Source organism: Trifolium pratense, linkage group LG6 (assembly GCF_020283565.1).
Source record: "Trifolium pratense cultivar HEN17-A07 linkage group LG6, ARS_RC_1.1, whole genome shotgun sequence".
NCBI classification, from domain to species: Eukaryota; Viridiplantae; Streptophyta; class Magnoliopsida; order Fabales; family Fabaceae; genus Trifolium; species Trifolium pratense.
Window position 1 is genome coordinate 42,076,888 of NC_060064.1, and position 27,173 is coordinate 42,104,060.

Here is a 27,173-nt window from a genome sequence, read left to right on the forward strand (position 1 = left end):
GAGTGTGGCTAAATATTTATTATTTAGGCTTGTGTCTACTAATTTAAGTATTCCTCTAGACTCTTGAAGGGTGTTTTAGCTTTAAAAAGGTGATTTTTCATTATATTTTTAAAAATCATTTTTATAATAATTTGATTAAAAATAGTAAAATGTTATTTTAAATTCATTTTTTTATAAATAAAAAAAGTGATTTTGACATTCAATAAATTAAATATTTATTTTAAAGATTTTAATTTTTTATGATTTTTATGAAAATATATTTAAAATAGTTTTTTTTTAGAGAATTTTTTGAAATTTTATGATGTAAAATAATTTGTAACAAAATAATGAATTACTTAAAACGACGTTTTAAGAGAAATTGTTTAAACTGATTTTTCATTTAAAGCTTTTATAAAAAAATTCTTTGATAAAAAAAATTAACAAAAAAACAAAACACTACAAAAAAAACATTTTTAAAAAAAGCCAATACAAACAGGTCTGATTCTTAGTTAGTGTGTGTCTTAGAATGCAGAATAGTTTGAGCTAAGGTAATTTTTTAGAAAATTTAAATTCTTTTATATTTTTTTTTGTTTTGATTATTAATTTAATAAATTGCCAACAATTATAAAGAGAGAAAATCGATGGCACAAAATAAATTATGTCGTTCAAAAGTTTGTTGGGTACTACAAAATAAGTTGTGCCTACCCGGAAAAGCGAAAGTTCGTCGAGATTATTTAAAGATGAAAATGAAAACTTCACATTTGAAAATGCATGAAGATTATTTAAAGATTATTTTTGGTATACTCAATTAAAGTAAAATTTAATTTTATCATAATTTATTTCAATAAAAAAATTCCAATTTTTCAAATTCAATATTCTTCTCGTTTTCACATTTATATATTATGTATATTTTATTTTATATTTTTCAAAAATATTTATTTTAACTTGGTATAAATATATCAACGTACATTTTGTTTTTATTTCTACCTTTTCTATAATGTAGTTTAATTTATTTTTAACATAATTTATTTCAATAAATTTAATATTCTCTCCGTTCCTTTTTATTCGTCATTTTGATAATTTAAGGTTACATTTTGTGAATTATACTCATTATCAATTGCTCTTATCTTTTTCAATAAAACTAATTAATGTTATATATTTGAAAAACTAAAGTTTTTTTTCAAAAATTTTTTGGTACATAACATATTAAATTTTTTTTTGTAGATAATATATTAAATTTATTGAAAAGAGAAAGTACATGTGTGCAAAAAAAATAGGATATAAGGTTAATTGAAAACCAATTTTTTTTCTCTATGGTAATTAGCTAAAATAATAATTCTTTCAAGCTTTTTAAAATTAATAAATGTGCATTTAAATAAACATAACGTATAATCATGGATTGTCACAATGATCTAGCTAATATCGTTCGTGAAAAGAAAAAATTGCTACATGTCGTTCCAATTTATTCTCATTATGGGAATCAATCAAGTTTGTTTAAAGATGAAACTAAGGTAACTCATGTGCCCTCTCGGGGTATGTTGACAACTGCATGAATAAAGTCTCATATTCTCATGTCATACTCTATCGACAAAAATTATTAAAATCAACTATCTTATATATCTCAAAAATTATAGTAACTTTTTTATTCGACTTTTACTCATATTTGAAAAACATTATTAGTATCATGTAAAACATAATAGTTTTTTTAATTCTATTAAAATTATATGATATTTTATAATTGATTAATTTATTTTTAGTAAAAATGCGGGTAACGGGTACGGGTATGGGTGTACCTAGAGTATGGGGACGGAGGCAAATGTTGTTATCCACGCGGGTATGGGGATGGGTACTATAGTACCCTACCCATACTCTACCCATTGTCATTCCTAAATTTGATTGACTTTTTATAATTTTAGGGGTGGGTATTTTCCTATTTCCAAATTTCAGAGGGGTATTTGACGAATTTTAAAATTTCAGGGGGGTATTTGACAGTTTACTCAATGATATTGATTTCTTTCAATCTTTCTACTACTCCCTCCATACCACATTATATGTCGCTTTGACTTTTTTACACATATTAAGAAAGATAATTAATGTTGTATGGAAAAGAGAGATTATGAAGACATTTTATGCTTGGGAATATAAAACGACATATATTGTGGTACAAATTTTTTTCACAAAGTGACATATCCTGTGGGAGTACTATGTAATCTTTAGAAAGATAATAACTACTGTATAAATTAATTTGGATTAGTAAATAAAGAAAGAGGTGAAATGATTTTGCAATCATTATTTGTTAATCTATAATCTATAATATGTAATAAGCCAGACATATTTCCCTTTCTCTCTCCTCTCCTCATTCAACCTCATTCCTCACATTTAATGTTTCTTTTACAAAACTTATTCTGCTCTCTCCTTGATTTAATGTTAAATGCATTAATGTCTAATAATCACAGTTTAATGTGCCACGCTCCAGTTCAAACATTTCCAACTACAACCCACCGTGCAAAATTTTTATGATATTATCACTTGCTTCAGATCGTCATTCTCAGCATCAAGTTTAAGGTTGATTTTTCAAAACTATTTCTTCTGCCGCCGTCCTCCTCCACACGCATAAAACACCATCCTCCTCGCATCTTCTCTTTCTCTCACCGTTGTCTGCCTTGCGTCGTCTTCGTCATAAAATTTTCATCCTCCTCACGCGTCTCAGCTCCATCGTCATCCTCGCATCTTCTCCCTTCTCTCGCCGTTTTCCGCCTTGCATCGTTATGGTATTGTCCTAGCTCTGATTGCTCTAATTTTGTTTTGATGAATAATGAAATTTTCGATGCAAATTCTTTGGGTTTTTTATTGCTCTGATTTCGTTTTAATGAATAATGAAATTTATCATTTTGCATTTAGTTCTTGATTTAGTTTTGATTTGATTTTCATTTAATATTATGTTCAATTGAACAAGTGAGAGAGATTTGCCACATTTGGGGAAGACCTATTTTTTCCCCTTTTTCTCTTTTCAAATTATACATAGACATGAATATACATAGACATCAATTTAGACATGAAGGTACATAGACATGAATGATACATAGACAATTAAGCATTGATTAAGCATCTTACCATGTTTTTCCAATCTCTGTGAAGGTGGATATACATGAATGGGATGCATCATGCTGCTTCAAAACACTCTTCTGAAACAGAGATTCCACCGCAGGTTCCGGGGAGTGCAGGCAAGTTTGTTTTCTCCTTCCTTCTTTTCTTTTTTTGAGGTTTATTAGAATTAGAATAAATAAGTCTTATGTTTTTTTAAAAATATATTGGTTTGTAATTTATTGATTAGAAATGAAATTTGATTTGATCATTTTGCTGATACATTTCATGGTACAGTAATGTTATTTGAGGAACATATACATTTTTAATCTATATATGTAGACTATATATTGACCGACAACCACAAATAATTGGACTTTTTCACACAATTTGAAATGATCTTTGACCATATTCACATTTAGAAGCTTACCATGCCATGATCTACAAGTTGTGATTAATAGTATATAGTTTAATATATGATTTTAATTTTGTCTAATACAATTTTCTTCTCAATGACTCCACTATACATTTAAAGATGTATTAGCATTAGAACTTGACCTTCTCTATGACATATTGAACTGAAGGAATACAAGGATTTGCCACAATCTAAATATTTGTCTAATTTGTTATGTTGACATGTTTGGTATATGTTAGTCCAATGTGTATTTGCAGGGATTGTATTTGAGGATTTTCTACATATGAAAAAGAATTCCAAAGCTTTTTTTTTTCCATCAAGTGAATTCTAAGAGCTATAGTTACAACAACATATTATAATCAACTTTATGATAACAAAACAATCTCCATCAATAACACTTTTATATAGTGCTGGTTTTGATGGACACATGAGTTCTTCTTTTGATGGATATATCCAAATTTTGATGTTTAGTTGATATTTTGATGCTTATGTTCTTCTTTGCTTATTGGTGTTTATGTTTTCATTGCAGCAAAATGAAATACTTATGATTCCTTAACATGCTCAAAGAAAATATGAAAGTTCTTCTATTTTGTTTACAAAATTGAGGTAATGCAGGTTTTTTTAGTCTTAATGAAAAAGAAGGCTGCTTTAAAAGTTTCCTTTTCTCAACCAAGAAGTTTAGTTTTTTGTTTCATGAAGAAACTCTCGAGCATGGGCCTATTGTTGAACTAATTATTTTCTTTTTATATTACTCTTTCTCATGTGGTTTGAAATGTAAATAGTTTATAACCAAAAGGTGGTATGATAGAGTCGGTAGACACTAGATTGTACCTAATCAATTTCTTCATTGTCAATAAATATAAATAGTTGGATGAACGTGCACAAAAAAGAATGGGCTGCATGCTGCTTCAAAATCCTCTTATGAAACAAAGATTTCGCCGCATGATCCAGAGAATGCAGGCATGTTTGTTTTCTCATTCCTTCTTTTCTTTATTTAAGGTTTATTATTTAAAATTAGAATAAATGAATCTTATTTTTAAATATATTGATTTGTAGATTAATGATTACAAATAAAATTTGATTTGATATTTTATTTTAATTTATGAAATTCTCTTTTGAAACATAATAGTGTGGTTTTGTTTACAAATTCCAGGTTTAATCTACATATTGTGTTTTACTATCTGATCCAATAGACAAGGGAACATAATTGCTTGATTATTGAAAGAAGAGGTATGATTATAATGATTGTTCATTCAAATTTATGTATATCTTTGTGTATCGGTGTATTTGGATTATGAATCATTGAGATTTTATAGTTCTTTTGTTGTTACTATTTTTTTTTTTAATGTAAATATCTCAGTGTCCATCTTAAAATCATGTTACTTGAGAAAGATGGACATTTTTAATAATCTATATATGTAGACTGACATTTTTAATCTATATATGTAGACTATGAGGATGTAAGTTGAGTAAATGACATAGTGAATATGATATTTTTAGCAGTTGAAATACAACATAAGAATTCAGATGTTTCTTCCATTGATTTGTTTTTTTTAATTTGCCACATGCTATATATTTGAACTTATTACCCCATTATGGTATACTTGAAAGTCATCCTTTAGAAGACTTTGAATTTCGAACATCAACATCTCTGATATTTGCATTTTACGCAGTCATCTCTCTGATTGGCATGAAGAAAACTAAGCAATATCGTGAGATGGTAAGTCGCTAAGAGAATCTGCTCAAGATGGTCATGGTGAGTGATAAATCGATGAAACTAATTACATTATGAATCGGAAAGCTATAAGATTGATAAAAGAAGGTATGATTAGAAAAATAGGAAACTAAGAATGTTATTTGCAAGTTTTTTCTTTAAATTATAGTTTGGTTTTGAAAGAACCTCCAATTACTTTCTTAATTGGCTATCATTGTTTAATTGAAAATTGATTCAAATTCCGTGAGTGGTGGTCTTAATTGGCATAACTTGATTTCTCACCCTTATAATCTTTAGCTATAGAGGGGTTTCGTTCTTCTTTTCATCTATCAATAGTTTTATTGAAACTTTGATTTTTGTTAGTTGTTCAACTTATGTAACTCACATAGATGGTGGGATAAGGTTTAATTATTGTTGAAATTGATTTATGCATTTAAAGTGGTTCAAATTGTCTTGGTGATACCTGCTGCAATTTTTGGATAGGTGAGTGGTGTGTTGGAGAAACCTTCCTCAAGCCATCAAAATCAGTGGTGTGTTGAAGAAACCTTCCTTAAGCCATCAAAATCATTTTTGAGCTTTATTATGCGGTTGAGTCTGAGGTATTCATGCTAAAAACTCATTTGGGATTGTTTTCTTTTACATTCACATGTATAGTGCTAAAAGAAGTTCTCTTTTATAATCCAAAATTTGACCATTTCATCTATTCATTTATGGTCATTGAATTTTTTTCTATTCATTTATGCAGATTTATTCAAACATAATTGAAGCGGTGCGTTCAATTTGTTTTCCTTTTAGAACTTTTGTTTATGTATGTATCCATTAAATCTTTGAGCTATAACCATTTATATGGTTATTTGCAATCTTTTCAAAATGGCTATGATTGTGCTTGATGATATTTCAGATGAAAAAGCCAAGGATATTATGGTCTTTTCTACCAACAACTATGCTGCTTTTATTTGGATGTATAATATTTTAGAGGATATGCTTGATTTGAATCATATGGCTTTATGGTTTTATTTTGTGTGTTTTGCATTCATGACTTTTGTTATTATATATTCAGATTTACCAATGACTAAGAAGTAGGAAAGCTTCACTTCATCGGTTCTTGGAGAAAAGGAAGAATAGGTAAGCCATATCTCTCTCAATCAAATGATGAAAATCTTAATGTATTTGACTGTTTGATCTTTTGTCAATAAAATTCACTTATTGAAAATAAAAAAACTCAAATCTCAAGACAGTTAGAAATAAAGTCTAGAATCTAGATGGGCTTTTTAGTAAAGATCAATGATATAAACACTAGACAAAACACTAACACGAACATGTCGATGCTGGTAATAATAATTTGAAGAAAATAATTAAATATAATTACATGGACACTTGACACATGTTAGACAACAGACACAGATTCGACTAGAAGTGTTAGTGCTACACAGATTAAGATAAGTGGTTTTGTAGGATTGAATTTGATATAGAACCTATCGTGACATAAGAGCTTATCCTATATTCATCGGGGTTTGTGAAGTTGGGTTAGTCTCAAACCTAAGTAGAGTGATAGATTATAACAGTCTCAAGCTATATATGACTGTGTTTCTACAGAATTGTTGCTAGGGCACCATATCAAACAACTTATCCAGTAATAATCATTAATAAGACAATTGATAAATCCATGGCATGGCTCTCCCTGACACCGTAATTACAACACAAATCTGAGGGTAACTCCACCTCAGTGTTATTTTAACTAATTTTGTTTTGCTGGACAGACTCCAACATTTTACAGGCTTCTCTGCTACCCTTTTGTTGTTTCTCTATGAAGTGGATCAATTAGATCAGATGTGTGTTTCTCTATTTTTGTAAGACTGAGTCCTATGCTCAAAAATATCTATACATATTTGTGAATGTTGTGGTGCGTCCTTATTAGTACCATATTTAAGAGTGTATTTCTGATTGACCCCAAAAACAATGTACTTATAGTTATTTACACTCATTATATGTGAGTGACTCTATTTAGTATTATTGTTATAGTAAATGTCCTCAATATCATTCTTCTGATATTAATTGCTTCATCAACATGAGTTTTATATTTTCGCTCTCATAACTAGGATTGTTCATGATTCGACTTAAGAAGGAAGATCAAACCGAGTTGAACCATTATAACAATTTGGTAAAACCGAGTTGAATTGGTATAAGAATTAGGTACATTGATTTTGAGTTTTTTGGTATTAACCTTCTTTTTAAATTATAGCTACCAAACAATAGTACAAGTAATATCATAATAATTATTTGAGCATTATAAATTCACTATAATATATCTTTTGTGTAGGTGAAGTTTCGGATTGAAAGTTATTATTTGAATTGTGTTAAGTTATTTTTATAATTAAACTTAATTTAAATGTATATTTGATCTCTATATTTTCATCAAAGTAAAATTTACGTTCTCCGTTCTAAAATTGATATTTTGGTCCAAAATTAAATTTTATTTGGAATTATAAGTCATTGTTTATTTATACGCATTTTAATTTGTATGCAAATTAAAAACTAACATTTTTAAAGACAAAACTATTCGGTGTGACTTATTAAGCATTTTTTTATTTGATAATTATAAAAAAAATAATATTAAAATGTTTATTTTTGTAGTTTTATTTTTACCCGTGCTTGGCACGGGTCCGGATACTAGTTGAGTAGTATAAGTTAATGGAAAATGTTAACTTATTCGTAAAAAATATTGGATAGGATAGCTGATAACCTTTCTTATAGTGGCAAAGGCTGATAATCATTATTTGCCTTAATTTAATTTATCTATTCTATACATATAATAAATAGGATACATGACTTTGGTATGGATTTTTCATTATTCCAATTTTATCTATTCTATACATCTATACATCTATACATATAATAATATAATAATATAATAAATAGGATACATGACTTTGGTATGGATTTTTCATTATTCCAATTTTACCCTTTAATAAATGTTATCTTATATACATATAATAAATAGGATACATGACTTTGGTATGGATTTTTCATTATTCCAATTTTACCCTTTAATAAATGTTATTTTTTTATTAAAAAAAAAAGAAAAGAAGGGAAAGTAACTATAATAAGCAGATTTTTTATACATCTAAACATATAATAAATAGGATACATGACTTTGGTATGAATTTTTCATTATCCCAATTTTTCCATAAGTCAATTATTCATAAAAAATTTAGAATAATCTTCAACATACATAATAGAAAATATGGATCACACATACAGGTGCGGAACGGCCCTGTCTGGCCGCTAGAAAATAATTAGGATTGGGTTAATAAACATTTATGTAAAAAAAATAAATTTATTAAGTTTAATAAACTTTATTATAAAATTATTTTTTTGTTATTATATAATGATAATTATTTAGTTTATTAACACAATCCTCTTTCACAAATTAGTTTAGATAAAAATCAAACTAATTTATTTACGTTAATAAAATAGAAAACGTGGATCACACAAACAGGCGCGGAACACACCTGTTTGGCCGCTAGTAAGGAATAAAATTGATGATTAAATTTGTAGTGTTTGATAAAATTGCCGATTTAATTATCTTATAAATATGAAATGACATAAAAAAATATGATTAATTAATATTTTTTCAAGTATGATGATAGTGGTAAAATTGAAAGAAAAATTATAAGTTATAAGTTCATAAACTAATTGAAATAGCGTTTGAAAAATAAGTTATAAGCTCCGTTTGAAAAACGTTTACAAAACATATATGATCTTATAAGCTCAAAATATGAACTTACCAAATAGAGCCTTTTAATGATTAAAATCGGGAGTTGGGTTAATTTTTTTTTTCTTTTCAGTAAAGGCATAAATATCTATTAAAATTAAATAAAAGAACTTGACAAAAGAAATATTAAATAAAAGAAAAATAAAGAGAAATTACAACTATTAGGGGATTAGACAAAAACTCAATATAAAACAATCAAGGGAAAAAATAGCATCTACCTGGTTAAAAACCTTATTGGAAAAATTTAATGGAATAAAATCACGGTGAATAAAAAAAATGGGCAGAACAAACAAAAGAAAGAGCCTGGAAATACTTTAACAAAAGCGATAATTTGGGAGCCCTAACCTATTACAAGAGGGGATAGATTATGCGATTATAGATTTAATATTTATTATTGTTGAGCATGTCTTATGTGATTAATGTTAAATTAATTCCAACAGATTTCTCTATAAACTATGAGATTTTCTTTTGTCATTCCACCAGTTTCTCGCATGTCCTACGATTGTTTTTTATTCTTCCGCTACTTAAGCAACGAACATTGTAAAAATGAAAAATTTGACAAAGAAAACACCCTACATGAAATTTAAGATTTTAAACGTCAGCTTAAGTAACGAACGTTATAAAACTGAGAATTTTGAGGAAAAAAAAAACAATGCCTTAACAAGAAATTTTCAAGATTTTAAACGTTAGCTAGGTAGCGGATATATTATGCTATTTAAGTAGTGGACTGTAGTATTTTGGTAGACTGATATACAAGGTTATCAAAACCGGACCGGCCGGTCGGACCGTGAACCGGTCATGAAAACGGATCGGTTATGAGCAAAAACCGGATAGGAAACCAACCGGCAAAAAAACGTAGGAACCGGTTTTGAATCGGGTTTAACCGGCGAACCGGTCGGCACGGTCCAAGCAGTTCTGCCATTTTTTTTTTATAAAAAAAAACAGGGCAAAATGACGTCGTTTTTACTTTTTTTTAAAAAAAAAACTGAAACAAAACAACACGTCGTAGGAATAGGAAAAACTTGTTTTTCATCGTAGGAATTGATTTTTTTGAAGGCAGTATGTTGTCAATTGATGTTATGTTGCTATTTTGTGTTATTGAATTTAGTTTATTATATAATTTCTAATTTGGTTTGAATTATAAATTTTATTTTATTTTGACTTGTGATATTTTATCTTTTTAATGTGTGAAATTGTAAAATATTGAGCAATTATTCATATATTTTTAGAAATTATATATATATTTTTAAAGGACCTGTAGTGTAATTTTGCCTAATTAAAATATATATTTAATTAAAAACGGTTCGACCCCGGTTGAACCCGGTCCGACCAATTGAACCGGTGAGCTCGCCGGTTCGATGACCGGTCCGATTCTGACAACCTTGCTGATATATGAACATTACCAATTTAAAACAAAAAACAAAAATTGATAAGCAAAACAACTTTAACTAGTTTTGGTATTTCGATTTCCAAAACTATATCAAACATTTTTTGAGTATTTTAATTTTTTGAAAACTATATAACCGTTTGCGATGTGACTCTTGACACAACAACGTATAACTGACTATGAGAAAATACTAATTGCGGAAGATAAATTCGAACATTTTTCAGTGAATGGCTCAGACTCGGGTTAATTGTCATGGCAAATGAGACAGTGATAGGAAACTGCTGAAGTTGAAATTTGAAAGGAATTCTGACATCAGATGGTGTTAAGGATAATCTGGGAATAACATTTTTTTTTAGTATTTTAAATTTTTTAAAACTATATTAAACATTATTAGTATCATGAAAAACTTTTTTATTCGACTTTTACAAATTATCTTATAAAGAAATTTTTCGAAATTTGTAGAGTTGTTTCTACTTTCAAGTTTACATAAGTTGGTGGAAATACATTAAACAATATCAATAATATAATAGCATAAGTATTTTTTGTTTCTACGAGTATGAATTACTTTGTTCATTAACTCAACGAAATATAATATAATTGATGTACAATTATTGATCCGTATGAACGCACCGGCATGGTAACTAGTTAGATTAGAAGTAGATAATGTAAAAATAGGCGAAGAAAATAGGATGAAGGGATGTGCACAGTCTGAATCTTATACTTACTATCTTAAAGTAAAAACATGAGAAAATATTGGACAAAGATATTGTCTGGATTTTTTTTTCTCAAAAAATATAGAGATATGAAAGTAATTTTAAACTCATAAAAAAATAATAAAATAAAAGTAATTTTAAACAAATATTTTATTTCTAATAAAAATTACTTTATGATTATAAATTTCATCACAAGCACTGAATTTTAATTTGTTCTAATATACTCGTCATGAAAAAATAATTTATAAACATAATTGACCACATTGCAAATATTCCCTCTCCAAGCAATTAACGAAGCCATCCACATAAGCATGTCGGAATTCCTAGCATATCCCGAGACACACGGTAAGCCCATTATGCTCGGTCATAGCCTATAGGTCTGGACATACATTGACTTATCTTTTAGGTTTTTGATCGAGCCTTATAGATAAAACATGAATAACAATAGAGAACTATAATTAAACTTGTTACTAATCTCAATCAACAAAAGCACAAGAAACAATATCGAGAGAGCATGCTATGAACTACTCTATGACCTCAAAGATGGAAGTGAGTGAACTACTCATATCTAACCATAAGTAGCTGCAAACTAAATAAAAATAGAAAACAAAGCAAGAAAATTTATCCGGATATTGTTTCTTTATTGACACAAATCTTTAATAAGTTGGAAATCAAAGAAACAATAGACAAATGTCAGATCATCATTAGATGATTTGCAAATAAAATGCACAAAGTTTTCAACTCTATGTGATAATCAAAGTATTTTAGGGATCCATTTAGCATGGACAAATTCATATATTGGTCTATGATGGACCAATTTTTTCACCATTAGATTGAGCCATCTCACTATACTTATTATGGTCAATCAACACCCAATAAAAAACCCACAAACTTTATCCCTCTCCTTCCTCTCTTTTACTGCAACACCAAATAAAAACAATTTTTTATCTCTTTCACACAACAACTTGTTTTAGGTGGTGCTTATCAACATCAAGGTTTTAAATAAAGGAACGTTACCGCGAAATCAGCCGTTACAAAACGGTAATGACAGCCACCGATACTGTTATTGGCCGTTTTAACGGTGAGAAAAAAGACCACAGTGAAACGCCGTTATATAACACCGTTACGACCGCGAAACACACCGTTACACGTGAAAACTTTAGATTTGTTCCTTCTGTCATTCTTAATTTGGGTGTTGTTCTGGAAGTGTAACAGAGATAATATGAGTTTTAGAAACAAAATTTGGACTTTGAATAGAGTGTTTTGTGTGTGTTAGTTTGAACTTTGGAGATGAGATTTTTGGTGTGTGTGAACTTGTTTCTGATCTCTGAAAAAGAAATGAGAAAGAAGAACCTAGAAAGAAAGCACAAGGTGAGGTGAGTGAGAGAAAGTGGCTGTAATTGGGTTGGGTTAGGAAAGTGAATAATTCCACTAATTTTTACTCCTATTTTGACTTTTTTGGAATGTACCAGTATTGATTGATTTATGTTTTTCGGTTTTATATGAAAACAATGTTTAATTGTACATTATATGATAATATGCATAATTTTAGGAAAGATTTGTGTGCAACATTATGGTTAATTCACACCGCGACAACCGCAATCTGTAATGTAACACCCGTAACAGCCGAAATCGCAAAAACCTTAACACGAACATTACCGTTATTTAAAACCTTGATCAACATATTTTGAATTTGTGCCATTTTTGTTTGATCAGGCGGTCTAGATTTGATGACTGCATGCAGTCAACTGCACACAATCCAAATCCCTAACAAGACTATGTAGAATTGATGAAGTTCCAGAAATTGCTGCATTGTATGCTACACATTCAATTGTTAAATAATTAATGAATACAATCGTAATATCGCTAAATGTAAAACAAAATGGAGATTTTTTTTTTTTATCTTTAGCAAAGTAAAACAAAATGAAGGTTTTAAATTAAATGTCCAACTTTTTGTCTTTGACAATGTTTAAAATCTTTATTTTATCTTTTATTATTGACTTAAAAATGCAATTTTGACTCGGCAAGTTTCACAATTTTAAAATCCTCCCCCCCCCCCCCCCCCCCCCCCCCCCCCCCACCATCAGTTTTAATTGCTCGATTTTAACCTCATGAGTTTCACAATTGTTCAATTTCGAACAATTGAAACTTGGAAGCTAAAATCAAGCAATTGTAAAACTTACGAGGTTAAAATGACGCAATTGAAACTTGAGGGGAAAATCTTAGTTCATATATAAATTAAATAAAGTATATATGTAATTTACGGTAACTATATTTTATACTTATTTGCCTCAACTTTAGTTAACTAACCAGGTTAAGCCTACAACATTATTGGTGACAAACATCAGTTGGGAGTGTTACTACATGACAAACATCAGTTTTTAGAATAAACAGTCTTTCTTATGAGGAAGAGCTTGAACTTTGCCACAAAATGAAGACAGTTTTGAATTCAAGCTTGAAAAATCTTAAAAGCACAATGCCGAGGGACATATATTACCTGCAGACACACAAAAAATAAATTAAAACTTCTTTTTTTATACAAAAAAATAATTAATTGAATGCTTAATTTTTCATTTGAAGTCTTTATCAATGGATGCATATAAATCATATGTTTTTTTTTAAGGATATTCCATGTAACTATACAAAATATTTGCTTTTAAATCCTTTTGAAGGTTTGAAGAACATCCTTCCAATGATCAAAAAGTAAAAAATAAGGATTGTCAACTAGCTGGAGAAACTAAAACACAGAAAAACAAAGCATTTCTTACCATTTTTCTTATTCACGAAATGGCGTGAGATCAATCTTAAATGGCTTCTTCCCTTTGCTTACCCTCTACAATTAATCAAGCTGGAGTTAAATCAAATATACAGACTTAAAACTAAAAGCGGAACAGAACATTCAAATTGTTTGTCTATGTGTGCACCGCGCTCTATACATTAGAATACATTCGGTCTCTGGCTTATACATGGTGGGGGGGTAAGTATATGTATACACATACATGGGGGGGTATCTTCTGGTATGGATTCTCATTCTGCAACTCTCAACTCACATATATTTTGAGTTTTTTTTTTAATTTTTAACTTACCAATTTAATTATTAAAACAGACACAACATTGACCTAGGAGGTAGAAAGAACCTATCTTTTTTGACATACCAATTTCATCGATCATTCATTGACCAACCTCCCGATCACCACAGAACATCAGTATGGATTGAAATGAAAATTTATCATAAAATGATGTTCATTAATATCTTTATTTGCAGAACACATGGTTAAAAATTCAGTATTTCTATTCTATAATATGAAAACTTAATACATTATGCAACCTTTATAAATTTCCAGCAACAACTTACAGATATAGCAATAAGCTCTTCAAGTAGTTCCTCCAAGTGGCGCAAAGGCTGTCAAATAAGGGGATTTTGTGTACACGTCATTAAACACTCTATTTGATAATAAATATTCGGTGCATTCAAAGGAAAACACGTGCTAAAGAAATTGTTGGAAAATATTTAGTTTCCTAGTTTGTTATTTCTAGGAGATTCTAAGCCTATCTATTATTTCCTTTTATGTTTGTACTCTTCCTATTTAAACCAGCCTTGAGCTGAGGAATAAAACATAACAGTATTCACTTATTATTTTCTACATGGTATCGAGAGCTCCCGATTTTGGGGGTCTCGCTTCCGCAAAACCCTAGCCGCCGTCGTGTTTACAATCTGACCACGACAACTGATTTTGTGTGCGGCACTTTTCACACCGTGGTACTGTTCATCTGAACTGTTCATTTATTGGTACTGTTCACGGCGGCACTGTTCACGCGGTTACTGTTCACGCGCACTGTTCGCACTGTTCACCGGTGTTAATTTTTCTTTGCTGCTTCCGGTACTACTTGGCTAAGATTATTAATTATGACGTTTTTTTATTCTCGACGACGATATTCCACTCTCAAATACCGTCGTGAATGCAAATATTGTCATCGTTTGGGACATACTATTTTTCAATGTTGGAAATTACATGGTCTTCCGCGACCTTCAAATCAGAAGAACAAAGGTGGAGGTGAGGGTCATACATTCCAAGCCAGTAATTCTGATCAAGAGCATCAGTCTTCTTCAATTCAGCTTTCATTCACGATGGAACAACTAGACAGACTGTACAAAATTCTTGAATCTAACACTCTTTCTGGCTCTGTTGCCCCCAAAGGTACTTCTGCCCTTTTTAGTGTCAGTCCCAGTCGTGCTTGGATAGTAGATTCGGGTGCAAGTGATCACATGACAGGTGATTCTACTCTGTTTTCTTCTTATAGTCCATGTGCAGGTAACCATAAAATAAAAATTGCGGATGGATCCTTTTCAGCCATTGCGGGTAAAGGTTCGGTTGTGTTGTCTCCAAGTCTAACCCTTAAAGATGTTCTTCATGTCCCAAATCTATCTTGTAGTCTCATGTCTGTCAGTAAATTAGCCCAAGATAGAAATTGTCAAACTAATTTTTTTCGTACTCATTGTGTTTTTCAGGATTTGAACTCGGGGAAGATGATTGGTAGTGCTAAGGAGAGTGGAGGACTCTACTACTTCGACATTGAACCTGAATCACAACTACCTTCCAAACCAATAAGTTCATGCTTTGAATCTTTTTTAGTTCTGAATAATAATAATGATGATGTTATGTTATGGCATTCACGATTAGGTCATCCTAGTTTTCCTTATTTAAAACACTTATTTCCTGAGTTATTTCGTAATAAGGATTTATCTTTGTTTAAATGTGAAGCATGTGAATTTGCAAAACATCATCGTTCTCATTTTCCATTACAGCCCTACAAACCATCAAAACCTTTTTCTGTTATTCACAGTGATGTTTGGGGCCCTAACCGAACGAGTACACTTTCTCATAAAAAATGGTTTATCACATTTATAGATGATCACTCAAGAGTTTGTTGGGTGTACTTGTTAAAGGGGAAATCTGACGTTTGTCAGGCCGTAAAAGATTTTGTTAAAATGGTGCAAAATCAATTTCAAACAAATATTCAAGTATTTAGAAGTGATAACGGCAAAGAATATTTTAACACAATGTTGAGTGATTTTTTTCGTGAAAATGGAATTGTGCATCAAAGTTCATGCCCTAACACTCCCCAACAAAATGGAGTTGCAGAAAGAAAAAATAGGCACTTGTTGGAGGTGGCTAGAGCTTTACTTTTCGCAAGTAAAGTACCAAATTATTTGTGGGGTGAAGCAGTTTTAACTGCTGCATACTTAATTAACAGAGTGCCCTCCAAAGTTCTTAATTTTAAAACTCCAATTCATATTTTCAAAGAATGTTTTCCTAATGATCGTGTTTCAAACGATTTGACCTTAAAAATCTTTGGTTGCACTGCATTTGTTCATGAACATAAGAATATTAGCAAACTTGAACCGCGTGCTATAAAATGTGTTTTTGTTGGGTATTCTCCAACCCAGAAAGGATATAAATGTTTTGATCCAAAAAATCAGAAAATGTTTGTCACCATGGATGTTACATTCTTTGAAAACAAACCTTTTTTTGACACGCATCTTCAGGGGGGAAATTTAAATGAAGATTCGTCTCAAACTGAGGACATGAGTTTTTTTAACTCGTTTCAAACTGAGGACATGAGTTTTTTTAATAATTTATCTTTGCCGGTATCACAAAGTTCTAAGACTTATACTTCTGCACCAACGAAAAATGGCCATGATTCTTTATCTAATCCTACTCCTGTTATGAGTAGTGAGCTTGGTGAATCCGAGCCTACATTTTCTCATGAAGAAAACAATGAGAATCTTGAAAACAATGATAATGATGATCTAATTGAAATGCCACAAAATAATGAGTCATATAAAGATAATAGGTTTGAAGCAGGAAACAAGACTTGGAAAGGAAAGGTTTTTGTGAGAAAGAATCACAAAGAAAGTGATGAGTCCACATCTCAACACTGTCATGAATCTGAACCGGGGGATGATCAACTTCCTAAAAAAAAGAAAAGGTAAGTCTATCTCTGTTTCTGAGAGTCGTATTTTGTATCCCGATATCGATGATCCTGTGGCTGTTAGAAAACCTGTTAGATCTTGCACTAAATACCCATTGTCCAATTTTATATCATATTCAAATTTGTCTTCGTCTTTTTCTGCCTTTACCTCAAAATTGTCTAGTGTAGAGATTCCAAAAAATGTACAGGTTGCTCTAGAAGTTCCAAAGTGGAGGGAAGTTGTACTTGAGGAGATGAAAGCTCTTGAAAAGAACAAAACCTGGAGTGTTATGACACTACCGGATGGTAAGAAGACGGTTGGATGCAAATGGGTGTTTACTGTGAAGTATAATTCAGATGGGTCAATCGAAAGGTACAAGGCTCGATTGGTGGCTAAGGGTTTTACCCAAACTTATGGTATAGACTACTCAGAGACTTTTGCTCCTGTTGCAAAATTGAACACTGTCAGAATTCTCTTGTCTCTTGCTGCTAACTTAGATTGGCCCCTACATCAGTTGGATGTTAAGAATGCTTTTCTCAATGGTGATTTAGAAGAAGAAGTATATATGGACATTCCTCCTGGCTTTGAAGACAAGTTTGGATCAAATGTATGCAAACTAAATAAGTCTTTGTATGGATTAAAGCAGTCTCCTAGAGCTTGGTTTGAAAAGTTCACTTATTCCATGAAGAAACAAGGGTACATTCAAGGACAAGCTGACCACACCTTGTTCACAAAGTTCTCCCAAGATGGAAAAATTGCTGTCCTAATTGTTTATGTTGATGATATCGTCCTTACTGGAGATGATATAGTTGAAATGGCAAGAGTAAAAGAGAAATTAGCATTAGACTTTGAAATCAAGGACTTGGGATCCATGAGATATTTTCTTGGTATGGAGGTTGCTCGATCAAAAGATGGTATTGTAGTTTCCCAGCAAAAATACATTCTAGATTTATTGAAAGAAACAGGAATGAGTGGATGTCGACCAGCAGATACTCCCATGGATCCTAATGCAAAACTTTGGGAAGAAGGTAGTGTTCCTGTTGATACTGGAAGGTACCAGAGATTGGTTGGGAAACTGATTTATTTGGCACACACTAGACCTGACATTGCTTTCTCGGTTAGTGTAGTAAGTCAGTTTATGCATTCTCCTTTTGAGGAACATCTTGAGGCAGTCTATAGGATACTGCGATATTTGAAAGCAAATCCTGGAAAGGGATTATTTTTTAAGAAGACTAATGAAAGAAATGTGTCTATCTTTACCGATGCTGATTGGGCAGGTTCGGTCACTGACAGAAGATCAACCTCCGGATATTGTACCTATGTTTGGGGTAATCTTGTGACATGGAGGAGCAAGAAACAAGGAGTTGTAGCAAGAAGTAGTGCAGAAGCTGAGTTTAGAGCTATGGCTCAAGGTATTTGTGAAGGATTATGGATCCACAAAGTCCTAGAAGAGCTTAAGATGAAAATTGAGCTTCCATTGAAATTATACTCTGACAGTAAAGCCGCTATTAGCATAGCTCATAACCCAGTTCAACATGACAGAACCAAGCATATTGAGATCGATCGGCATTTCATAAAAGAGAAGTTAGATGCCGGAATCATATGTCTACCTTTTGTAACTTCGAGTCAGCAAACTGCAGATATCTTGACCAAAAGCTTAGCAAGACCCACCTTTGAGCATTTCATCGGCAAGTTGGGCATGATAGATATCTATGCACCAACTTGAGGGGGGGTGTTGGAAAATATTTAGTTTCCTAGTTTGTTATTTCTAGGAGATTCTAAGCCTATCTATTATTTCCTTTTATGTTTGTACTCTTCCTATTTAAACCAGCCTTGAGCTGAGGAATAAAACATAACAGTATTCACTTATTATTTTCTACAGAAATGGTGTTTATAAATTAGAACAACTATAAGCAACAACTCACCCACTGTGTTGGACCATCTACTGGTGCATTCAGCGGATCGTCATGCACCTGAAAACCCAAAATATCTTTTAGCAAAACAATTTCGGACTCACAAGCATGGTCAATTTATTATAGAATTTTACCCTGAAACACTTTTGTTTAAAACAAAACTAGCAAATTATAATAGGCCTAACTATTGTTTGTACCTCCATGAAGATCCCATCCACTCCAACAGCAACTGATGTCCTTGCAATGCAAGGTATTAGTTCTCGAAGACCTCCACTTGCAACACCTCCTCCATCCAACTGTAGATGAAAGTATAATGTTAATCCAACCAAGAGTAACATTTTGAGAAACTTATTTAAAAACAGGAATCGAAGAAGTCAGATTTTGATAGTTGGATTCAATGTAAATATACTTTTAGTGGCTGTGTCTCGGCTGTTGGTTAATGAAATCATGTTTAACTTCAGAAAAAAAGGTAAATATACTTAAAGATCATGCGAGACTCCAAGGTACAGATAAAACAACATACAAAATGATATAACTAATTTATCATGTTGATGAAGCATATCATAAAAGTAGGTCTGCCAAACACACACGGAAGCGGAAAAACAAAGCATAGAAGCCACACATATGAAGTTTTAACATCATAAATCTGAAAAGAAAACTATGATCCGTAAGACTCCCAATGAAATTAAACTAGGCCATTTTGGTGCATGTTGTGTTCAGTCACAGTAACATGGACAATGCAAATATAAAAAATAAAGGGGAAAAGATTTGAAAGAGAACGGAAGAAAAAGAATTGTCAGTGGTTGATAAAGATTAATGTGATGTGTTTTAAAATATAAAATACCAACATTATTTGTAATAAAACACTAACAACCCACAAATTTCAAGTTATTGTCAACGTGAACATTTGAACAATAGAAGTTTATTTGACTCTTGTGATCTTTAGAAGCATCACAGGCTAAGATAATGAACAAAAAAAGGTTGCAAAACCATGTTCAGATAAACATGAGAGTTAACAGTATTAAACATACCTTCTTTCCAGCAGGTTGTTGTAGTGAGTGGGTTATATCAGCCACCTGAGACAAAATTCTATAATTTTGAGTTTTCCAGAAAATAAACAGCGCTTAAAGAGAATTAGTGGCAAAAGAAACTTCATTATGGGGATACTTAGACCAATGCCAAAAGGCTGCTTAAGAATAGTTCTCTATAGTCTTTAGTAAGGGCATAGTGTAGAATGGTGTTCGATCTCACTACTATCAATAGGCAGGTTGAAGTTCTAAGGTTTTTAGATAAAGAAGGAAGATAAAGAAAAAAACTCTTTAAATTATGAATATGTTTTGATATGATTGATGAATTTGACCAAATGATCAACAAAGAATCAATTCTTTTTATATCAAACTCAAAGTAAAATGTTTTTGTTATAGCCTTCTCAGGATATTATAAGAAACATAAACATGTGGGTAATATATCCAAATCGAAAAAAATAATTTCAGGGACTACACAATTAGGGAGAGATGTGATATTTTCAGATAAGATGCCTCGTAAGCAAGCAACTGAAGCAACTTCTACCATATTGAAAGGTGTTAACAGCTTGGTGCTCTTCTCAAATTTATCATTTTATTGAATAAGAAAGGATACATAGATTTTCAAACAGTTTATCTTACAGAGAAACATACTATAAAAGAAATATTTACTTACAATGGGACAATTGGCTTCTCTCATCCACTCCAGGTTACGTGGATCAACAATCAAATCATCTATATAAAAAGGAAAAGTAATTTAATCGATCAGAAAAACAAAGGGAACTTTGATTTCACTGATTGCCAATTTAAGGCAAAGTTCGACCTCAGATACATAAAAAGTAGGTGGGACATATAAATAATTAGCATTACTCGGAAAGGCATTTTTTTTAGTTAAAACACGCATGCAATACTGCAAAGAGCTTCAGAAATTGGAAACATACAGAAGACCTTAAAAAAGATGTTATCAACTCACTGTAGCCAAACATTGTCCCTCTCTCACAAACCATCACATTAGGATTTCCAGCTAACCGAACCTTTTCCGCTGAATTTGTCATCACCTGTATATATGAAAGTTAAGAATCATATAAATAAAGTTAAAACAGGGAACATTATTCTGAAGCTTAAGTCATTCTTAATTTTGTTAATAATAAGTCATAAATTTGTAAGTAATGAAATTGGAAATACTAACCGAAGGAGCACAGAACTGGCCCTTCTTGATATTGATAATCTTCCCAGTTTTGGCTGCTGCAACTAGAAGATCTGTCTGCCATTAGAAGCAAAATAAACCAAATGATGTAGCACAGTTATTAAATTTGACAGCGATCCAACCGAACTATGATGGATATTGAATTTCAATGTGATAAATATTTACTTGGCGACATAAGAATGCTGGAATCTGAATGATGTCTGCAACTTTGCCAACTGGTTCACACTGGCCAAAGAAAAGATAAATGTGTCAAAGGAAGATCAGGAGTCAGAATCTGAAATATTATTGCTCCACTCCCCAAGCAAGTTATGTTGGAAAAATCAATTCAATCATTTAATATGATCAATTCATATATTATGAAATTATCAATAAAGATAGGTATAACCACTCAGGTTTTCATATTCAAATAGGTATAAGCCAATTGTTAAGGAAAATATAAGTGATGATAAGATAACCCAGCCAACACTTGAAATAATTTTAAACCAATGGAATATTTAAGCAAAATGCCTTTCCAGTTATTGTTCCTATATAGACTGATTCCTTTTGTCATAAGTTATCAACTAACATGCATGCAAGAAAAAAGCATATAATAATATAATCTAATCTAGGTATCTATTATTTCATTATTTTAATTTTATCTGTGTAGCAATTCAACCTTGTCCAAAGTCCGAACCGACAAATATGTATATGATATCCCTTCAAACAGCATATAGTTAAGAACAAACTAGTCTTGTTGGTATGCCAAAAATACCACTGTATGGGAGTTTTGTCAAGGGCAACATGGTTATTGAATATGAGTTCTATAAAAATTAAATGTGAACGAATAAGTTTATATTTTGGAAAAGTTAAAATGATTTTACCTGGATGGCCTCATGCACATCTGTCACTATAGGGAGGTCGTAAGCTATTTTAACCTTCTCAAGTATCTGAGGGAAAACAGTAAAATTAGGGAAGGAAATTCATTTAACTAAGACAAAAGAGCTTAATCCAGTGCAAAATTCTGTCATATAGACATAGTTAAACATTTTTAAGAAATTGGAGAAGGAGAAATTATTATTAATTAGGTGGCACTACCATTTTACAACTGTCCCCGACGGGATTTGAACATTGTCCCTTGAGGCTACAAAGTCAAGCTTTTACTACTGAGCCGACACCTCGCGGACAGACATAATTAAACATGGTTATGAAGCAATTTACATGTCAAACAAACATACTAGATGGCTTGAAATTTTAATAGTGTTATTATAGTATTTTATTTTCTAGGACAATATTACGATCCAATATTGGCATGTAAATGGTGAAAGTACCCCTTGAAACTTATTAGTTACAATGACTTGGATGATCCTATCCCTTAGAGCTTGCTTTTGGGGTTGTGTCAGTATCATACAATATTCTATTGCACATGTATAACATAAGTCATGAAAACTTTCTAGAAAAACACTAGTCTGTCACATGTTATCAGATAATTATAACAACTAGAATCCTCAAGATGCAAACCACAAAGTTGAGTTATGACAAATAAGTGTTAGAAATACGAACCTTCAATCCCTCAACCATCCCCGGGCCACGAAATGATTTTGATGATGTCCGGTTAGCTTTGTCAAAGCTTGATTTGAAAACCAATGGAATTCCAAATCTGAAAGATTCATATATACTCAAGATCATGTTAGCTGTTAATAAAGATACAGCCAAATGTCAAATCTACTAACCATTTTACTTTACTAGTTAATTCACATTACCATGCAACCTTGTATATTTCATGTTTAAGATTATGAGATCTCAACTCATGAAGTTATCATATGCTTTTGAATGATGATAGTGTTGAAAACTTTTACACTGACAATGGATCAAAACTAAGTCTTTACTTCAAATCGGGAGTAAGAAATGTTCAATTTCATCCAAAAGATTACAAAGCAGTTGCCTTCAAACTTAAGAGTATTACACAACAAGAACACCTCTTTTTTTCCCAAGTACCTACTACCTAAGATGAGTTGTAAAACATTTACTTAGGCCATGTTTGGATAAACACCCTAATTAAGCACTTATGATAAGCGCTTATGTGTAAGTTATTTCTATAGCAAAAGATAAAATAAAGTCAAATTATTTTACTAAACTATTTTCATAAGCTATTCTAAAGAGCTTATGGACATGTTTGAAGTTGGTTCCATAAGCGCTTGCAAGCAGTCTCTCAAGTGCTTATGTCAGTCGATAAGCTCAAATAAGTCAATCCAAACAGACCCTTAAAGAATTTTCATTCTGAAATCAACAAACAACAAATAGATATTTGACAACTCCACCTACCTACCTACCTCATTATTAATGATCTAAAGAATTTCCATTTGATCATCACCTTCATCTTCCCCATTTATGAAGAAGAAAAAAAAGACATAAGAATTAAAAAGAAATAACATACTTAGATGAAATAGTCTTGATATGCTTAGCCATTCGCATAATGTGCTCCTCTGATTCAATCACATTGGGACCAGCTAGCAGAAAAAACGGGTCTGCAGCCTAATAGATTCAAACAAACAAACACAACCCATCACAACTAAAACCAAAAAAATTGCATTTTGACGATGACCCACAAAATTTAACATGAAATAAATTCATAATCAGAGAGAAATGACGAACCTTGAGCTGGTGATACAGTAATGAAGGATCCATATTTTGAGAAAGTGGATCTGCAGGGGAATGAAAAGCACAGAAGCAATGAAAAAGATAGTAATATGTGTTGTATTGTTGTACATTGGAGAGAGATCTGTTATTGGAAATGAAGAGAATGGATGAGAGTGATGTGATTGAGTACCTCGTATGTAGCTTGCTTGATAGTGAAGATGATACTAAATAATTGTCGGTGTCTGATTCATAAGTAAAGACATGGATTTGGCCGGAAGTGGATCCTCTCCATCTCCAACTCTCTCTCTTTCTCTCTCCTTCTCCAAATCTGGACTGTTAGATTAATCTCAAAATTTTAAAGAGAAAAAAATTAAAAAATAAAATAAATTACTTCTCAATCGTAACTAAAAACCCTTTCTTCGACCCAATATCATATGCTTCTATCTATGACCATGGAAGCACTTTTGCAGGCTGTTGAATCGCCGTCGACTCGCCACAACATTAAAAAAAAAAAAAAAACTAGAAATTTGTTGACTCTTCGTCATTTAGTTTTGCAAAGAAGACATAATCAGATTGAGATTTAATTAGTAGTTTTTTGACAGCAAATAGGTTGAGGCTATTAAAAGCTTCTTTCTTTTTGTGATCTAAGATTACTTACTTGGAGCAAATGTCGTCATCGGATAAGGGTCGTGAACGCCGACCGGTGAGTGTCTTCGTCGGCGGGGAAGGATCGTGAACGCCAGCCCGTGAGTGTGGTCCTGAAACTTTGACTTTGTTTGAGGAAGATGAAGATGAAGAGGAAAATTTTTGCTGTGAGAAGATACATGTCATTTAGTTTTGGGAAGACATCCTTCCATCCATTGGATTGATCTAGCGGTTCATATTTGGAGAAGGAGAGATAAGGAGACAGATGGGGAAGGAGAGAGAATTTGAATCCAATTATTGTATTTTTTCTTGTAAATTTATTTATTCATTTTTTTAGATTTTATTGACAAATAATGGTCTCGTGTATATTTTTAATAAAAAATTAGAAATTTTATTATGGATATTTAGGTTAATTTAGTAAGTTTGGTAGTAATATTGTTTATGTTTCTTTTCTTATTTAAGTTTATTCGTATTAATATGTTTTGTTGCTATTTGTATGCGTATAGATTGTTCTGTTTTCTAGAATATGTTTTGTTCCAAATAAATATGTTTTAGATCCCTATAGTTTTCGGAATTTTGCTTTTAGCCTCTAAATATTTTTTTTCGCACTTTTTGGTCCATAAAATTTTACCTATCACAACTTTTGGTCCCTACTTTAAATAAAACTTTTGTTTACTTTCACATTTTTGAATGATTTTTTGTATTCATGTCTATAATATTATAAGAACATCTCCGATAAAAATTTAGAATTTTTTAACATAAAATAAATTATTTATGAATTTTTATGTGCAAAAAACTAAAAAATTCATATTTAATTCATCTCTTATTAAAAAAATAATAAACTTTTGCAAGAGAGATTCATATAATGTATTAAACATGACCGAAGAAAAAAATTTAAAATTCCGAATGATATGCGCGAGTTGAATGAAAAATAGTGACAAAAAATCATGACAAAAAATACTTCACGAACTAAAAATTACGAAAAAAAAATCTTTAGGAACTAAAAGCAAAATTATGGAAAACTATAGGAACTAAAAACAAAATTCTATAAAATCTTTTACCCTTGATGGATACAAATATAGACTATATTTTATAGTAAAATAAATTTGTTAAAAACAATGGTAAATATCTTTGTTTAGGTAACATAAGTTTTTTTTGTTTACAATGAGATGAGAATCGAACCAGGAACCTATAGTGTACTACTCAAACCCCTCACCACTAGACCAAAGTTAGTGGCTTAGGTAACATAAGTTATAAATGATCTTAGATATATAATTTTTTTATGATTGGGATAAATATTTTTTAAAAATACTCATGAGCGCTTAAATGAGATGGCGTAGAATTCTTCTAACTAAACTAAAATCCTAATCTCTATCCCTATCTTAACAAGGATGCAACAACATTAAAACGCTTAGGGAGAACTTGATGTCCACTTTGGGTTCCGCAATGCTCAAGAGATTATACAATTGCGCGTAGAGGATACCTCGTTTACGCCAAAAAAATAAAAATGAATAGTTTCTAAAAATAATCACTAATAAAAGGATTGTCTCCAAAAACTAACTAAATTTTTAAAAGAAATTTAAATTTCCTAGAAGTTTTCATGTAAATTGTTTATCTCTATATATCATATTTTGATAATTTTTTTAAAGGACAAGATTATAATTATAAAATTTCTATTTCATTATTATGCATTTTTTTAAAAGGATCAATATATAATAATTAGTTGTAAGATTAATATTTTTTGTCCAATTAAAATTTTAACCTAAAACCTCCAACTCCTTTAACTCTTAACTCAAATCTTTTTAGCTACACACCCTTGATTATTACTATAATTATAACACATCTTTAGTTGAATATATATATATATATATATATATATATATATATATATATATGATTTAAAATTTTCTTAATATCTGTAGACTGTAGTAATGTAAATCTATGCATTGTGTTATATTAAAAAAAAAAAGAAAGGACTGAACATAAAAAGTTGAAGAGGATCCAATTCAGAAAACCACTATCCAATTCAGAAAATCGTGCAAGGCACCAAAATTTTACAATCATGATACTTTGAATACTTAAAAAAAATAAAATTAACTCAATATGTAATAACTTATGTTTTGTACATATACATACCTGAGGATCAAATGCACCTAATTATTGGACTGTAGACTGTAGTAATGTACAGGATAATTTATGGAGTGATTGAAGTGTTCTACACTTGACCAAATTATTTAATTTCAAATATTTGACAACAAAAGATTCAAACAAAAACTTACAAAATGAGTAGCAATATGAAAGATAATTAGATAGAAAAAAGGAAATGGAACAGACGAAGGGGAATTTTATTGTAGAACAAATCTATGCATCATTTTAATTCGGAGAAGAGGTTGAAACCTACTTTTCAAACAAAATTCGGAGCTTTTTTCATTGTATCGGGCTTCGATCCTCGCTGAAACCTCTTTTTAATTATTTTTCGTTTTTTATTTAATTTTTGCGGGATGCATGCGCTCTTATATCAGTCAACAGTGTAGGTAGAGACGAGAATGAATTCTCTCCATTAGTTTTTCCTCATGTTCCTCAATTTTTTCAATCCACACTATTCAATTCACTTTTTTTCTTTTTTTTTTTACTTTTCCTCTTCTCACTCCACCTAAATCAATGGCTCAAAAACAAAATTTACCTAGAGTGTGACATGAGAGAATCCTCTCTCAAAATAGCCCTCTATT

General features: G+C 31.0%; 1 protein-coding gene and 1 long non-coding RNA gene across 8 annotated transcripts; one reads left to right on the top strand and one right to left on the bottom strand.

The window, feature by feature from the left end:
- Positions 1-4,002: 4,002 nt before the first annotated feature.
- LOC123888531 lies at positions 4,003-7,279 on the top strand. 3 transcript variants are annotated; one of them, XR_006802153.1, is made up of 8 exons: positions 4,003-4,084; positions 4,346-4,442; positions 4,632-4,708; positions 5,152-5,234; positions 5,676-5,791; positions 5,938-5,961; positions 6,253-6,317; positions 6,953-7,279. It is a non-coding gene; the product is annotated as an uncharacterized LOC123888531 (long non-coding RNA). The 3 variants fall into 3 exon arrangements; XR_006802154.1 differs by having other exon boundaries at positions 5,152-5,791; positions 6,094-6,317; XR_006802152.1 differs by having other exon boundaries at positions 5,152-5,791.
- A 6,042-nt stretch (positions 7,280-13,321) lies between these two features.
- LOC123890134 (2-dehydro-3-deoxyphosphooctonate aldolase-like) lies at positions 13,322-24,699 on the bottom strand. 5 transcript variants are annotated; one of them, XM_045939690.1, is made up of 16 exons: positions 24,458-24,699; positions 23,990-24,132; positions 23,815-23,864; positions 23,597-23,694; positions 22,723-22,819; positions 22,044-22,109; positions 21,349-21,408; positions 21,166-21,240; positions 20,950-21,034; positions 20,653-20,711; positions 19,986-20,030; positions 19,152-19,250; positions 18,967-19,014; positions 14,423-14,470; positions 13,836-13,900; positions 13,322-13,564 (listed from the first exon to the last, which is right to left on the bottom strand). In XM_045939690.1, the coding sequence occupies exons 3-15, from the start codon at positions 23,845-23,847 to the stop codon at positions 13,844-13,846; spliced, it is 870 nt and encodes a 289-aa protein (XP_045795646.1). In that variant the 5' UTR covers positions 23,848-23,864; positions 23,990-24,132; positions 24,458-24,699; the 3' UTR covers positions 13,322-13,564; positions 13,836-13,843. The 5 variants fall into 5 exon arrangements, with proteins under 5 accessions (XP_045795646.1, XP_045795647.1, XP_045795644.1 ...); XM_045939691.1 differs by having other exon boundaries at positions 23,990-24,145; positions 24,458-24,654; XM_045939688.1 differs by having other exon boundaries at positions 14,396-14,470; positions 24,458-24,603.
- Positions 24,700-27,173: the final 2,474 nt, after the last annotated feature.